Source organism: Anoplopoma fimbria, chromosome 3 (assembly GCF_027596085.1).
Source record: "Anoplopoma fimbria isolate UVic2021 breed Golden Eagle Sablefish chromosome 3, Afim_UVic_2022, whole genome shotgun sequence".
Classification (NCBI taxonomy): Eukaryota; Metazoa; Chordata; class Actinopteri; order Perciformes; family Anoplopomatidae; genus Anoplopoma; species Anoplopoma fimbria.
The window spans coordinates 4,731,301-4,748,693 of NC_072451.1; the positions used below are offsets into that span (position 1 = coordinate 4,731,301).

Sequence of the window (17,393 nt, forward strand, 5' to 3'; positions counted from 1 at the left end):
CTTCTCATTATAGGTCATTAAAAAAACAGCAGTTATAGGTCGAGTACACAAGGTGCCTGCAGCCACAATCACAAAACACAGCATGGTTGATAGATGTCCTGTCAGAGGCCAGACTCCTGCATGGAAGTGTAGTAACAGTACAGAGTTGGTTTCTGTTGGTACTGTTGGAGCAGTGAGATTTATGAAGCAGGTGTATATGAGTTTACATTTTCCTAAACCTCCCTCACTCCTCCGTGTCTGGCAACAGTCTTGATTTAAACACAGTGAGGAGACGGAGGAAGTGAGAAGTGAACTCGTGAACGGAAGTTCAAATGTGGGGGTGTAGAAAGGAAACGAGCATCACTTTTATTCAACAACCATTGTTTTATCTTTGTTAAAAGATAAAGGCTCTCAGCACAGGTAGTTGAATTTAGAAATCAGGTTTATTGCACAATAGATACAAGAATTTGACTCTGGTTCTCACTAGTATTTACAAACAAACATACAGGAAAGAGATAACTCTATATGTCTATATGTCTATATGATCATTTATCATCTTTCAGGGGGAATCATATCGTCAGGAAATCATGATATCGTGATACAAAGTTGCATTGTGTAGATTAATAATAACAAGCACATATAAACCCCAATTTCTTAGAAAAAATGATAACTTTTGCACAAAAGTTCTCAATTAAACGAGAAAACACGTAACCTGTCCTTTGTCAAATATTTAATGCACACAGCAGAACATAAATGTATGCTTTACCATGTGGTTATTTCATATAGACAATTTATTTATTTAATAAATTTCCAGAAAACATGCTGTATTCTGATACTTAATAGACTATTGTTATGGCAACATACTGTGTATTGCTTTAACAAAAAGAAACTTCATTTTTGCAAAGCACATTGGGGCGTTTTAAGCCCTTTTTTGTGCATCTCTGAAGCAAGATTTAGACATATGTGTTAGGGCTCCAAAGCAAGAAAAGGTTTGTAGAGATCAGTGTCGAAAAAAATACACTACACCAACATTGGCAAAACAATGTTGGTGTAGTGTATGACAGTTCTTGCAGTTACTGTATCTCCGAATGGGCTCCTGTGCTTTGCCATCGCTCCCTAACACACGACCCACTCTTCCTCAGGAGCACAGGAGCTCAAACACAACCTCCAGCTCCTGATTGCCTGTGCAGGTACAGGAGTGGAACAGATTATTCCCTGCCTTTCAAAAGCCAGAGGCTGATGAGAGCTCTGTGGAAGTAAACATGACAGAAAGGGAGCAGTCGGATACATGAACACGGAGAGTAGAGGAAAGGCAGTGAAAGAGCTTTTCCAACAATGCTGCTCAATAAATGGAGGAGGCAGATCAAGGCTGGCGCTGCTATCTTGATGAACTTGCAGTGGGGCGAGCCCGCTAGGAACAATACCGTTTTATCTCTCGCCTCTGAACAGCGAGTGAGAGAGAGAAAGATCAGGATGCGATAGTTGCCAATAAGTCACGTTTTGTCCTCCGCCTCTCATTTCCCTTTTTTTTTGCAAGGTTGTTTCTCGGTGAGTAGATGGTGAGTCTGATGGGAAGGTTGAAACATTTATAAACCTATAAAGGCTTCACACTCTTTACATCTGGCGTTCTTCCAATGTCTGAAATGGACTGAGAAAGAGGAGTGAAAACAAAATGCATAATGAGGATGCTTAATACACACCGCTGTGTGTCTGAAATCACTCATTCACTATTCCCTTCATGATTTAACATTTAATAGAGTTTTTCGGGGTGCTATGAAGTTAAAATGGCAGAAAGTAAATATAGTGCAGTAATTATTTGATTTCAAATACAGCCTAAGGTTTAAACAACAATTAAATCTAGCCTGGATATAACGTTACAAATAGATACTAGATAAAACTAGATAAAAAGCATATTAACTTCATTAGTTATAGATTATGTAACTGTATTTGTATCTATATTACATTACATTACATTACAGTCATTTAGCAGACGCTTTTATCCAAAGCGACTATAGTTTGGCTTTAGTCTGCGTAGCATCACAGCTCACGTGAGTCATGAAGAACTCCTGGATCTTCTTCCACACGTGGACTTCAGCTGCTGCGTGGGACCTGGGCTCACCCCCCCACTGGACCGGCCTGCCTACTACCCCGTGAAAACTGGAGGGGCAGTAGGGTCCATAAGGCGGCTCCAGGTAATGACCCGCTCCGGGGTAACACACGCTCTCAAAGTTGTCCTTCCCGTGACGCTGCAGTCTCTCCACCATCATCTCCACGTAAGCCTTGCTGTCCCAGTTGAGGTCGTCCTCCGAGGCCACAAAGAGGAAACGCCCCTCGGCTCGTTCGATGGGGACCAGGGTGGCCTTGTTCTCCTCCGCCAGAGGGTTATGCATAAAATTCTTGCCAATTAATGTCTCTGAGTCAGCAGGCTGATTGCTTTTGTCAAACATTAATGCGGGGAGGAGTTGGCTCTTCTTATAGTAGAGGGGTAAAATTGTGTTGGCAGAGCAGCCGTTGATCCACACTGTAGCCTCAACACCTGGCAGGTAGGAGGCTATTGATAGTGCAAGATCTCCACTTTTTGAAATGGATATTACACCAACTCCTTTACTGCCCACCTGTGGAAAAACATACAAACTATGAGCTGCTTTTTATTATTTATCATCGCCACACTGAGCTCTTTTGTACAAAATAAATTGAACGAAAGATTTGAGCAACCGAGTACAGAACTTTACATTTTTCCAACTCTAGAACCCTGAGTTATTGTATTAGAAATATGTGGCAGACAGACAAACTACCAAATGTGTCACAATAAAAAAATCAATATTCTCAGAGATTAGGAGAGTACTGTTCAAACAGATCACCTTATCTTGTTTTTTCAACAACTCTATTGCTTCCTCGAAATAATCCAGATGGACCTCCTCGATGTTCCTCGCCATGTCATCGTGACCGTACAGCGCTACAGTCAGAACCACAAATCCACGGCCGGCCAGCAGGGAGGCCCTTTTCTCCGACAAACCTCCACCAAAAGTGTACAGATCCAACAAGGCGGGGAACGGACCTCCTCCTGGATCAGAAGACACATGGGAACACAAAATGACGTACATTTCTATGGCATCAAAGTGATGGAAATGAAAACATAAAGCAATCAGTTGCACCACAACAACTACAGATGTTAATCAATTCCTTTTAACTTAACAAATTGAATAATTTGAATTGTGATAAACATAGAACAACCTGGTGGAGTGAACAGGACCCCACGGATATTCCCCTCTTTGATGGGGCGCCGCATGACCCCGTCTGCAATCAGAAGCCTCTCATTGGTCGCCTCTGCCAGCATCCTGCCCTCCTCCTCCTCCACATCCTCGTGCACGGAGAACTTCACCACGTGGGGGTTTAGTGACTTTGTCCTTAGAAACCTCTTGTGCAAAGCGTCTGGCCTCATGGACCACAGCAGACCCATGGGTTCCACCCCGGTGTAGCTCCCTCTGAGAGAGGAGTCCCTCTCCAGGTCGATCTCCCCGCTCCCATCGGCCCTGTAGGTGGCCGAGGAGCTGAACGCCACTCCCTTCTCGTCAGTGGATCTGGCTCTCAAGGTGACCACCTGTCTGGACCTCAGCCCGGCCACCTTCACCTGGACGGGCTCATCGAACATGCATGTGGCTCTCGGCAGCAGACTCAGTCTGACCTGGGAGGACATCTTTGCTGAAACATACAGTACCAGTCAAAAGTTTGGACACACCTTCTCATTCAATGGTTTTTTTTATTTTTTTCTACATTGTATATTAATATTGAAGACATCCAAACTATGAAGGAACACATATGGAATTATGTGGTAAACAAACAAATGCTCAACAAACCAGAATATGTTTTATATTTTAGATTCTTCAAAGTAGTTGAATGAGAAGGTGTGTCCAAACTATTGACTGGTACTGTATAAAAGCTTATAAAAACGATGCATTATTAAAGATTCAACCAGGGGATGCCAAACTTTTTGGCTTGGGACCCCATGTCTTGTTGGGGCCTTTTGTCAGGTGTCAGGGGATGATGGCTCCTCTAAAGATCTCAGATGGTTTCACGTAAATTGCTCATTTGCTTATTTATAATACTTATTTTGATCTTGTTTCTTTAACTATGTCTCTTGTTTGCACTATCCTCTATGCTGCTGCAATCCTGTACATTTCCCTGCTGCGGGATCAATAAAGGATTATTTTATCTTATCTCTCTAAATAACTATACGAGGACCAAAGAGATGAAAGTCTTCCAATATTTCACAGAAAATCATGGAAAAGATTACAGTAGGCTACAACAAAAATTCAAATTTTGCAATGCAACTTTGTTATTCATTAATTGTAGATGTCTTGTGACCCCCAATTTGGGAACAACTGAACCAACTAGTGTTCTGACGTCTATCAGTGTACTGTCTCTTTAAGGGCATGTCCACAGTTTCACTTTACGTGCACCATGACGGCATTAGCTTAACGTCGGCTAACAAGTTGATTAAAAGAGTGCAATAAGTTACGTAAGATATTTAAAGCGAGTTAAAATATATTGGTTGGCATCTTCATGAACAAAAGAGAAGCGTAGAGCACCAACTACTGCTGCAGTTTGACTTTATTATTAGCTAATACAGTTCTCCCCCTTCATGTGCCGTAAATTGCGTTACGTGTCGTAAATTGCGTTACGTGTCGTAAACGGAATTTACAGCACGCTGAAGCCTTTTCACAATAAAAGTCTCACTACGGCGCATACGCAGCAAACTTATTTGTGTTCACAGGTAAAACATTTTTATTTATTAAAATTAAAATGCATCTGCAACAACAGTTTAAGGTCACAGGGGAAGCTGTTTAAATATCGATAAGCTTCACTTAAAAAAAACAAAAAAAAAACGTTTGATAAACTATAATGACGTCACTGCTATTTCACAAGCAAAACAAATAAAACATTGTGTCATGCATGCATGCTTCTGTCGTCGTTGTAAAAAGAAGTAGGAAATGCATATTATTTATTTGCTACTTTCAAATACTTTAATCTGGTATTTGCTACTTTTTACAACGACGACACAAGGCATGCATTGACAGCCCTTTTGCCTCGTGATCTCACCTGACTGAGAGGAAAAACTTGCCGCAATGAATAAAGAGAGATCCGAAAGGAAACACAAGTTTTTTGAAATAGTTAAAGCCATCAGGACTGACCAGGCTGTGTCTGTTGACTGTGGATGGCAGTGCTGCTGCAGCCTCAGCCCCCACAAAACAGACTGTTGCCCAAGTCGAGGTCATGTATGTAGGTCAAAGTCCTCTGGCAACCATACAGTCTTGTTTGGACCCCTTAAGTACTTATAAAGTTAAAATATAATATACCAAATATTTTTGCTGTAGTATGTACAACGAAAATATATATAAATTCTGTGATCTCCCCAAAAACTTTAACTTTTGGAGATTTGTGGAGATTTGTAGATGTTTTGGCCTCACATCGCCATCTCTTGGCAAAAGTGAATAATGACAAGATCCTGAGAGAAGGCTGAGCTGAGGATAAACTTATTCCTCTGTGACATAGATATCTATTCTCCAAAAGCTATATATATGCATATATTGCATTGCAAGTTCCTTCCAAGCCCACATATGCCATCCTTCTGCTGTAAAATACTCACTATAGCACCAAATGTGTGCACTAGTGAAAACACTGTGTACTCCTGTTTGAGTTGCATTTGCTGAAAACGACAGCGCTAAACTGTTGCTCCGCCTTAAATAAAAATAAAACAATAAATTAGCGAGTTATTTCTTTGAAGAATATTATTCTTAGACCACAGGATTTGAGTGCCAAAGACCGGGTAGGAGAGTCAGAGATTAGTGAGAGATGGACTAACACACTGGTCTTTGTGTGTGTGATTTATTGACAATAATAATATAGAATAACACCAGCCTAATGTATATTTTAAGAGCGTTTGAAGGTGTTCGTGTCGGAATAACAGCTTTACTTTAAACATAGTTATACAAAGTTTAATTTCTAAACCTTACATTTATGTTTGCCGTAAATCACTGAGCCAAAAACTCATACATTCTGCAGCATCATTCTCTAGTTGTACTAAATGTACTTACATTCTGTTAAAGGAAAAGTCCAATATTTGCCTAACTATCGCTTTATGTTTTCTATATACAGTACCAGTCAAAAGTTTGGACACACCTTCTCATTCAATGGTTTTTCTTTCTTTTTTTATTTTTCTTTTTTTTCTACATTGTAGATTAATATTGAAGACATCCAAACTATGAAGGAACACATATGGAATTATGTGGTAAACAAACAAATGCTCAACAAACCAGAATATGTTTTATATTTTAGATTCTTCAAAGTAGTTGAATGAGAAGATGTGTCCAAACTTTTGACTGGTACTGTATTCTGCTGTCACATGTGCCAACAGTCAGCTGACATTGCAGAGCAGTAACACACTGTACTGTTCTGTAAATAGTATTTAGTACGTTAGACTTTGGACCTTCTGCTGGGAGAGAGATATCTCGAGGACTAGATTTGTGATGGTGTTGTTTGGTATTGTGCATGGTTATGAACCATAAACCAAACAAACTTGTTTCTACAGCTGAGGATTTTGCACAAAACCCCCAACAAGTAGAAGTGTAGAATTTCATTGTAATCGATTACATTTGTAGAATAACTCTAATTTGCATGCAGATCAGGGCCCTTTTTCTTTTTCAGAAGTAGTTCAATGCTAACATTATCAGGCTAAAATAATCCTGTTAATTCTTATCAAGCTAACTGGGTTCTTTAAATGCAGTTAGAGGATTGATTCATTAGTCCTGGGTCGAGTTATCTAGAATAACAGTGCACACTTTTTTTAAAATAAAGACAAAAATGCGTAGAGTTGAAGCATTATTATCTCCTAAACCAGACAATAATTTGACTTATGCACCTTGTTGAAAATGAACCACCGTGTTCAAACAAATGAAACAGGAAACACAGAGCGACACGTGGTTTGAATTGAGCATTATTGTGATTTATTTCACTATGTCTTATATCACAAAGAAAGTCTTTAAAAATGCAGACTAGAATTTCTGTATATAAACTGTACACAAAAAGCAAGGCACTATACATTCAGAGCTGCTGCTTCTCCTTCTCCAACAAGTCAAACCTTTACAAGCCAAGAGTCACTTCAGCAGTTTGACACCATCGAGCAACAGGAGTTCGCTACGAGGCCTGACAGCATCCAGAGACAAAAAAAAAAAAAAAAAAAAAAAAAAAAAAAATCCTCACAACATCTGACGCGACAGTTTTTTTTTACATAGATACACACACATTTACACAAATCAACAATACACACAAACATTATATACAATCGCACACACACACATACACGACCGAAGCATGGCACTCCGACACCAAGCGCCCTAGTGTGCACATTTTCATCGATAAGTCCACGAGTGGTGACTTTAGTGTTTGGAGGAGACTCCAAATACACAGCAACACCATGTATGAACCGAATAAGGGTGTTTTTAAACCTTCTCTTACACCGTGTGAATTTCATTTATGTTATGTAATGAAGTTGAAAGGTAAAACATGACTATAAGCAAGGCGAGTCGCTCTCCAGTCTCGTCCTTCGTGTACGTTTTCTTCAGATTCTGATACTTTCTGTCCCAATGTCCTCGCCTGTTGCCAACTAAACAGGTTCCTCCTGTTTCTCCATCTCCACTGTCCTTTTTATTTCTTATCCGCTTCCTCCTTCGATTGAAAAACTTCCTTAAAACAGTCCTTTGGCCTTCTTTAAGTTCACTTGCTTCCACCCTGGTAAACCTTCATATTCCTCTCTCGTCATCTCCAAAGCTTTCTGCGATTGGAAAAGAAAGACACATGTAGTTCATTAATCAGGAAAAAACACGACTCAGGGGATTCAACTTTAAGTATTGTTTCAAAAGGGAAGTGTTGGTGTATGTCCTGTTACTGATAATATCTTTGGAGCCTTCAAGCATATTAAAGAAATTTCTCTTTATGATCTGTAGAATTTGTAAAAAGTTGTAAACAATATTTATTACAAAGTGGGTATTTTTATGATAAACATTCTTTCAAACATGTCTGAATGTTTCTAGAAGGTCAAATAATTTAACAAAGATTGTCTACAGCAGAAACTAAGAAATATTAGCTGATGAAGTTCTGAGGACGGAAACATGTGAAATAATGGGTTGGTGCAGCTTTTTAAGAGGGAAATTCATCAAATGTCAAGGTACCTTGAACCTCGAGGCCTTTATCATCAAGTCTAAATTGTTACTATCAATGCAAATGCAAAAAATAAAGTTTACACAATTCCTTTATACCTACAGCAATCAATGTATATTGACACTTTGTTTTTTATTTATTTTCCCAGCTGTTCATATTGACTTTGATTGTATGTTTTGATTATGATTATCTAATGCTAAGCTAGCTCCGGTTTGCTCTGCGTCTAGTTGGAGACTTCAGGAGACAACAAACAAATATGACGACCGGACCGTTCCATTTACTTTTTTTTTAGTGGTTTTTGGTTTAAGTAGGCGATTGTGTTGATGAAACTCCAGATTATGTTGAAATTCAAGCATTTTTCAAGGATTTTCTTTGAATTCGAGCATATTCCTAACCTTCAAAACAAATAAAGCAAACTTTCAATACAAAACTTGTTAATAAAATTAGAAAGTAAAAAAGATCTCTTTGTTCTCTCACAGTTAAAATGTCAGATTATTCATATCAAAGAGCATCATAAGCGTTGCTATGAAATAAAAAGCAAATATCTTGTACAGTTTGGATTTATCTGTTACATATTCTCTACATTTACATTTGTTAATAATGAACCTGCTGGGCTACGAAACAACACACTGAGTTCATGTTAATAATGTCTCTATCACTCTGTTGGTTCTTTTCACAGTTTAGTGGTTTCAGTGTTTTTCATGCCTCCATTTTGTGCTCCACAGACAGACAGTGAGTCAGACTGCAGTGTAGCTCATGGTGAATCACAAGTGCAGAGGAAAGGGTCTCAGGTGGAAAGTGTGTGTGTGTGTGTGTGTGTGTGTGTGTGTGTGTGTGTGTGTGTGTGTGTGTGTGTGTGTGTGTGTGTGTGTGTGTGTGTGTGTGTGTGTGTGTGTGTGTGTGTGTGTAAGGAGAGAAGAGTAGGGGCAGAAGAGAAGAGCCCAGGAGTGTCATGTAGTCGAGAACAGACAGATTTTAAATAGGAGAAGAAATGAACAATGGCTGCACAATTAAATGTCTCAATTATCACAATAGTATTCATTTAACCAAAGTGTTTAAACGCCTCATTTACAACCTCAGTTGTTCATATTAAGAAAGTGTGTTTAAAAACAGCTGAATACAAGTTTTCCATGGAGGGTTATATTGAAGCCCATTTCTGATAGAAAACAAAGAGATATAAATAAAGACATTTAAAAAATAAAACTTATTCTAGTAGTTAAAAATGATGTTTTTGACTTTATATTGCTGCAACAATCTATCAACTACTCTTGTATGTCATTTTAATCTATAAAAATCTATAATTTCACAGAGCTCAATGTGACATCTTAAACAGTCCAACAATTAAAAATCCCCCAAATATGTCATAAAAAATGATACAAAAAAGAGAAAAGCAGCAAATTCTCACATATCATTTTGGTGTAATTGCTTGATAAATAGCAAATTAATCGATTTTGAAAATAGATACATTTTCTGTCAAACGACTAATAGATTAAAAGATTATGAGACACTGTGAAAAATGCATTTAGTAATTCAAAATTATAATATGATTTAGTGAAAATCTCGGTAATAATACAAATGAATATATACATGAACAAATTATATAAATACATACGTGTAATTTAGACACACTATGATATAATCTATCTTTATCATTCTTAATATGTCATCTCTGTTATTCTGAGCAGTGATGGGATCTTAGTTCATGTTTTCATCTTGCGCTAAATCCTCTGTGACTGCAGCTGATGTGATGTGACTCGACAAACTATAACATCTAACAGAGTAATCTGGATGATCTTTTCAGACGTAATTGTGCAGCCAAGCGCAAAACTTTCCTCCTCCACCAGCACCACACCCAGGAGTGAAACAGAGTTTTCATACCACATTAAGAAAGAGAGAGAGCGAGAGAGAGAGAAAGAAAGGAGAACACAGTGCTGTCGTGCTGTAAAGGACAGGAATGAATGCTGGTGAATCACATGAGTGTCTCTTCTTACCTGATTCCACCTACGACTTGGTCTGTAAAGTGAGAGTTAGATGGCGTTAGGATGGATGATATGAATGAGGAGGATTTAGAGGGAAAATCCACCTTTGAATAGTCTGTTTTATACATAAGCTATGATCAATTTAAACACGAAGCAGAACTTCCGCCCTTTGCCGTTAAATTTATCCCTTTTATCTCTTTTTTTATTGACTCTCACAACCATCCCATTATTCAAAAGCGCATTTATTCTTTGCCACATGGATATTTGCAATAAGACGCAATAAAGAGGGCAAAATTCCCTCAGCTGCAAAACTTTCTGGACGTGTTAGCACTGTAATTTCATTAGCAAAACATCTTTTGTGTATCGGACTTTAAGAAGGGGCAGATAGTTGTTGAAAGTGATGCACTGATGATGGAGCTATTCATTCTTTGTGAATGTGCCCATCAGTGTAAACTGCTCTGTAAGTGTCAGCTAAGTCTTAACTGCAAAACATTAAAAAAAAACACGTCAAATTTGATATTTACTAGGTAGATATTTCAACAAGTTGGTTTTAAAGTTATTAAAATTAGAATAAGATCTTCTCCTGTGATGAGAAACTCAGTTTTATGTATGTATGATTTCATATTTTTGTTAAAATTTGCTCTTTTAATGACTAAAATGTCCTAAAAAGTCTAATCAAGGGATCCTCAAACAAGGATGTTTCTTTTTTTTAACCCTGCTTCCAACATTTAAAACATCCCTTAGAAGTAAAAAAAAAAAATCTGGTATTGGTGCAGCGGTTCTGCATGTCGTTTTACTCACCTCAAAGTCCTGGTCGGACAGGTAGATCTCCAGGCGGAGCGGGTCGACCCCCTCTGGGAGCGGCCGGGCCTGCAGCTGAGCCAGAGGGAAGGTGTTCTGACAGAGCCGGGCCAACACGTCCTCCACCAGGATGATCTGGTTACACACCTCCGCCTCCTGCAGCCAGAACAGAGGACACGGCATGACGTCCTTTATAATGACCGCAGCTGTTTGGACAATTAGTTTATAATAATGTGCGTGAAGAAGGAGAGAGAGGATGTGGTTGTTTATGCACAGTGTGATAAAAGCGTCTGACTGTTTACTGATACCATGATTACATCATATAAATAAGAGTGTATTTTGACAGCTTCCATCAATGTACGGTCAAGAGTTGATGTGTGTGTGTGTGTGTGTGAGTTGATGTGTGTGTGTGTGTGTGTGTGTGTGTGTGTGTGTGTGTGTGTGTGTGTGTGATGCGTGTTGCTGACCCTCTCGGTGATCTCGGCCACGTCCTCCCTGTGCTCCCAGCTAGGAAACATGTTGGTGAAGGTGAGCGGCTCCAGTCCGGCGTGGATCAGATACGACTTCTGAGGCTTCTTCTCGTTCTTCTCTGCAGGAGAAAAATCGTCACAATAATTGGAATTTGTACCAGAATTTTGTTATCTCTACTCTGATATAAATTTCATCTGGGTTGATTAAAATTAGGGATGGATAATGCTTTCATTTTTTCTTAGAATTGAATCATTCTTCATATATCCAGGTAGTGATAGAGAGAGTATTTGTGGTCAAATTATGAGCACTATATTGAAATTAACCAAAAAACTGGCCAAAAGATTTGCAATTTCTAACTCCTTTACTCTGCTATTTGTAAAAATTGTGTTAAAAACAGTATTATTTTTCCTGAAACGTATCATCCATTACTTCATGGTGTACCAGCAGTCACACAAGTTTAGCCTGTAACACTAGAACTGATTTTTTTTACCTCCCGAAACCTGGAACTTCATACATTTAAAAAAAAGTGTGGCAACATGGAAAAATGGTCCTTTCTTTGGGCTGATACACTAGTGCAGCTATCAGCTATTATTCAGTGAAGCGTTTCTCTATTGATCATCCCCCGTTCTCACCCTTGCAGTACTGCAGCACCGTCTCCATCGCACACTTTCTGTCTGAATCCCAGCGGATGCGAGCCGAGCCGGTGCTCTCGCTGTCCTGAGGCCACCAGCCCTGCCACAGGTAAACCTCGTGGAAGTTATCCACCAGGAACAAAGCTGACAGGGAGGGAAATGATTGTATAATATTATATATCTGTCAGTTTAAGACAGACACGTACACAAGATGGACTGTTAAGGTCTGTAACATTTAGACTAATTTAAGGGCAAATAGCAGTAGTCACTTCGTCACGGTGTAATTATTGCAATACGTTTGTGTCCAGGCCTCACCGGGTTGTTGTGGTGCGTTGTACAGGTCTTCCTGCAGGAAGGGCAGCGAGCTGACCAGGTCTGGAGCTCTGGACGGGTGGAAGAACTCATTCGCCACAAAGTCTCCAGATGTGCTGCTCAGCTGGAAAAGCCGTGGGGTGAAGTTGAATTTACCTGGATCTGGAAAAGGAAAAACAGAAAGCAACATCCTTCAAGTTTCACATGATAATGTAGCGTCGAGGTTTGCAGCAGTGTATTGCTCCTAAGGACTTTAGATTTTCTTGGTCTTGTTTATTTGTTGATCACATATTGTCTGATGAAGTTATGCAGTTTGTTATCTTTATACAATAATGTTTTTAGGGCAAAGTGTCCTGCTGTTTCAGACAATAAAGTTACTATAAAGAACTTTCATTTTTCTGTTGATATTTGCGGTCCCTTTGGGCAAAATAGGTAGCGTTTCTGAGCACCAATGTCCCTTCAGAAAACCTAATTTTACTGCAGCAGGGTCTGAACTTATACCCCGCTCAGTCCTGGTCCTGGCTCCCACATGCCTCACTTCCCTAGGGGGGGGCAGAATACGGCCTGGGTCTCCAGCAGCATGGAATCTGTCCCAGTGGCACCAATATCAAGCATGAAGAAAAACTATATAGATACAGCCAATCTTCTTGCTAATGGTCTTGTTTACTTATGTAGGTCATATAGAGGCATCAGTATTAAGTTGAGACATTCGAAAACAATGATGCTTTTAAGATTTCTGGCTTTCATTGTTAAATTTATGAGAGAAACTATTGTACAGGAAAACTACCATTATTATTATTTTTTAAAAACTATTTGGACAATATTAAGTGCCGATCCCTCTGATATCTGTAAAAAAGAATTGTGTTAGTTGTGTCTGAAGTCAGAGTAAATGTACAAGTGCATATCATTAAGAAACCAAGGTACATAAGTACACACTGTACCTTGCAGCATACAGTCGTAGGCCTTCCTGTCTTTTCTCCCCAGAGCCTCCCAGAAACCCGCAGGCTCCACCCCCTCATCACACTCATGGATGGTCACCTTACTGCTGCTGTGGAGACCCGCCTCCAGAGGACACCTGAGAGGGAGACAGAATGTATGTTTCATTGCAACCAGAAACACCACAACACCCACCAGTTCTAATAACTTGAATCAGGGTTGATTTATTGAATAGTTTCATGAAAGTCATCCTGAAATGTCCTCACTGTTCTTTGATCTTGAGTGCGGCCGTGTTTCCCACACTGCGAGTGTGTAGCTGCGTCTTGCAGCCCTGCCACAGGTAGATGATGGCCTTGTTGATGTTGAGCAGGATCATGGAGGCTCTGGAGCGCAGGCTGCTGCAGTGACACGCCACCTCCAGCAGGTGGCCCTCCACCGACACCTCGCCCCGCACACAGTACAGGCGCCACTCACCTGGACGCAGACGAGACCTTCATTTATCACTCAGTATTCCAGAAAACACATCATGATCAACATACGGGGAAACTTGCAAAACCAAATGTTTTGTTAGTAAAATATACCTCATAATAGTAACAACAACGTATATCCTTCACTTTCATAACAGTTAAACTTTTGTAAGAAATGGCATAATTTTATTCAAATGATGATGATAATTGTCTTTTTGAAATAATATAAAATAAGAAAATGCAAAACAATCTCAGACTCAAGACATGAATTGTTGATTAACATTGCCACTTGAATTATTTTGGCAAAAAGGTTCTTATATGGAAAGTTTCAGCAGTAAATGTTTAATAATTATGACTTTTAGTTTTTACCTGCTGGTTGAATTTAATGAAAATGCAGGAAAAATAAGGTACACAAGCAAACATCAGTTGCAGAACCCTTTTGTGTTAAACAAAAACTATTGTCCTGGTAATAGTGAATAATCTGTGTTGTTAAGGAATTGAACAATTTTTCTGCCTTGTTGAAATAAATGTCAGGAATTTGATAAATAACTGCAATACAAGCAGAAAATGTTAAAATGTTTACTCTGATTGTTCTCCTCCTCCTCCTCCCTCTTGCCAGCGTGGATGATCATCCCTCCGTTGAAGCACTGCAGGAAACATGGAGGCTCCTTTCCCTGCTGCACCTGAACCTGTAACACACAGAAACAGGAAACCAGTTGTTAAACTAAACAGCGAGAACCTACTGCATGAAACCAACATCAGGAAACATCTGATTATCCTTCATTAACTAATGATGCTACAAAATCAGCATTGACATAAAACAGTCCTTAATATGAGGCTTATTGCGTTAGATGTATGTTTAGTTTCTCTTTTTATTATTTGGCTGGTGTGAAGCCTCGTTTCCTGTACCTGTGCTCCTCTTTCCTCGTCCAGCTCCACCGTCATCAGCGCTGACGTTCCTTTCTCGCTGACGGTGGAGTTTCGACCCTGCCAGAAGAAGTAGCAGCATTTCTCCTTCCCCGGCCCGCTACTCCTCGCCTCGGGGTTCTGCCTACGACCAACTGAAACACACACACACACACACACACACACACACACACACACACACACACACACACACACACACACACACCACACACACACACAATAATATTAATAATGTTTATATCCCTGTGAAAACTGAAATCTTAACCTTGAAGCTTTTGTTTTCTCTTTTATGACAAAATGGCCAAAAAAAATTAAGATTATGATTAATTAAAACACCAAAATGTGATGCTCATGCTTAATCTATCATGTTAGCATGATGTTCTAAATTGCATCACATGTTTCGGGGTGTTTTCAGGGCCTAACCTGAGGTGTTGACCATGTACTTCCACTTGACCACGTAGGCGTCTCCCTCATGGAACTGGCCGATGCTCTGGCGCGGCAGACGGCTGTAGTCGAACTCCAGGATGTGCCAGACGTCCACCGACGCCGTGCTGATCTCCTGAATCCTCATGCGGTCCTCGGTCTTCACCGGGCCGTGGCCGCGGCCGACATTTAAACCGTCCAAGATGGTGGCAATGGACGACTGGAGGACGGGCAGCATCAAGGTGGCGTCGTAAGGACGGCATTCTCGTCCTGGGGCCTCCTGAGAGACGCAGTGATATGGGATAAGACATTTTAAGAAGTGATTACTAAGCTAATAAGCTCCTCTTAATTCTGTTTTAGCAGTTAATGGTAACAAAGGAGCTCATTCTTCTCTCTGATACTTTGTACAGCATCCAATCAAAGGCATATGCTCTCTTATTCTTGTTTCGGTCCCAGCGTGTAACCAACTGTTCCTGGCAACATTAACTGAGATTGAGCGTGAGCCAAAGTCCAATAAATAAACAGATGGGGAGATAGAGAAAACATGTGAAGACTCTCTGGTGTGTGCGATCTGTTTAAGTACTGCAATTATCCGCATGAATGGAGCCTTTGGATTTGCACCTTCTGCTCAGGTACGAGCTCGCAGCCTTCCTTTGGTGTTGGCGACTTCGCTTCGGTCCAGTCCACAAACTTTTCTTTGAACAAGATGGTCTCGTTGTGCTCGGTCAGCCTGCCGAATATCGCCCAATCAGGACGGCCCTGGCCCTTCCTGCCAATGAACGCACACACAGACACAAAGAAAAAGAGAAAAGATGTCAAGATTAATCTGTACGCTATAATAAATCAAAGAGCTTTAATTACAGGATGACCATGTTGTTAAATTATTGTGTGTGTGTTTGTAAATATACATGTGTGGTTATTAATAGTAAAATTTGATGTTCTCTATTGTTTTTTAGATCAAGTTTTTCATCATTGTGGCTCAAATATAAAGAAGCAGATTGTAGCAATACTGTCATCACTCACTGTTGTTCTTTCTGTTGTTGTATTGTCTTGCCTGTTTCTTTGCTTTGCCTTTCAAAGCACTTTGTAAACTCTGTTTTTAAATGTGCAATATAAATAAAGTTATTATTATTATAATTTTTATCATCATCAAGAGACTATTTAAGGACAAATAATTTATAGTAATGAGGGTCCTGACAAGAATAGAAATACAGATGTGTTTATGTGTGTGTGTGTGTGTGTGTACTTGTTTTAGTCATGTTGTGGGGACATAAATCACACAGTCACATTATGGGGACTCACATTCTATATAGGGACAAATGCTGGTCCACCAGTTACTTGGTTTTGGGTTTAAGTAAGTTTAAAATTTGGGTTAAGAAAAATGTATAGAAAGCCTTAAGAAAATGAATGCTAGTCATTGAAATGGTATTGCAAGTTTGTGTGTGTGTTTTTCCCACCTGGGTATGAGTGTGTTGCAGCCTCCAGGGTCCAGTGGGTTGATGTCACAGCAGGTGTAGTCAAAAGTTCCGTTCCAAAGGTGTTTGGCGAGCTGGAAGGCCACTTTCCTCTGAGCCAGAGTCACCTCTTTACCGTGCCACACATACACCTCACTGCCATAGTCAAACACCAACACCTGCAGCCAGACGAAAACAATGGAAAATGATCTGTGGGTTGTTTGTCCATGTTGACTTAGAGCTACACAGAGGTTATATTTTGAGTAAATACCTCTACAAGCACCATGTGGACAGACAAAACTACATCTATATTACACGTATGTAATACGTAGATTAACGTTATACCATATTAGGTTTTACAACAATGGTATTATGAAAACGCTAAATCTTAACATAAAATCACAAACAACAAAAATGACAACAAACTCAACAAATGTGACAATAAAGTGAAAACATTCAAGATGCTCCGGCATTAATATGCAAAATAGGCTATCAAACTGCAATGCACTCCTTGGAGTTAGCCCCACTGTCCTGATCCCATTTACATTTTTTCAGCAGCAGTGCACAGATGGATGTAGGAGGTGCTCGCCATGGCACCTGCTGTTGCTAAGCAACCCATTTAAAACCATCTAGAAGCACAGAGCTCCTCTTAAACTCCCTGATGTATTATAAGTATTGATATTGATTGCTTGGTGCCGTAAAGGAATAGTCCACCATCAGAAAATATTAAATATAATTATATTATAGCCTGATAGAGTTGCATATTGTGATGATGCTGCATTGTGTTGGTCTCAA

The 17,393-nt window shown here is 39.7% G+C and overlaps 2 protein-coding genes across 3 annotated transcripts in view; both read right to left on the reverse strand.

Annotated features, from left to right (window-relative positions):
• Positions 1-403: 403 nt before the first annotated feature.
• LOC129088960 (acyl-coenzyme A thioesterase 5-like) lies at positions 404-5,214 on the reverse strand. 2 transcript variants are annotated; one of them, XM_054596247.1, is made up of 5 exons: positions 5,080-5,214; positions 3,214-3,681; positions 2,841-3,043; positions 2,028-2,594; positions 404-1,627 (listed from the first exon to the last, which is right to left on the reverse strand). In XM_054596247.1, exons 1-5 carry the CDS (start codon positions 5,159-5,161, stop codon positions 1,574-1,576), a joined length of 1,374 nt encoding a protein of 457 aa, XP_054452222.1. In that variant the 5' UTR covers positions 5,162-5,214; the 3' UTR covers positions 404-1,573. The 2 variants fall into 2 exon arrangements, with proteins under 2 accessions (XP_054452222.1, XP_054452223.1); XM_054596248.1 differs by having other exon boundaries at positions 404-2,594.
• Positions 5,215-7,715: 2,501 nt separating this feature from the next.
• Positions 7,716-17,393, reverse strand: part of LOC129088884 (supervillin-like) — a 39,393-nt gene continuing 29,715 nt past the window's right edge. The window contains exons 30-41 of the mRNA XM_054596141.1: positions 16,602-16,777; positions 15,766-15,913; positions 15,145-15,424; positions 14,704-14,855; positions 14,378-14,483; positions 13,594-13,801; positions 13,333-13,466; positions 12,395-12,553; positions 12,080-12,223; positions 11,444-11,565; positions 10,977-11,132; positions 7,716-7,810 (exon numbers count right to left, since the gene is read on the reverse strand). Of these exons, the coding sequence (XP_054452116.1) occupies positions 7,724-7,810; positions 10,977-11,132; positions 11,444-11,565; positions 12,080-12,223; positions 12,395-12,553; positions 13,333-13,466; positions 13,594-13,801; positions 14,378-14,483; positions 14,704-14,855; positions 15,145-15,424; positions 15,766-15,913; positions 16,602-16,777 (1,872 nt within the window). The 3' untranslated portion in view covers positions 7,716-7,723. The remainder of the gene's footprint in view (positions 7,811-10,976; positions 11,133-11,443; positions 11,566-12,079; positions 12,224-12,394; positions 12,554-13,332; positions 13,467-13,593; positions 13,802-14,377; positions 14,484-14,703; positions 14,856-15,144; positions 15,425-15,765; positions 15,914-16,601; positions 16,778-17,393) is intronic.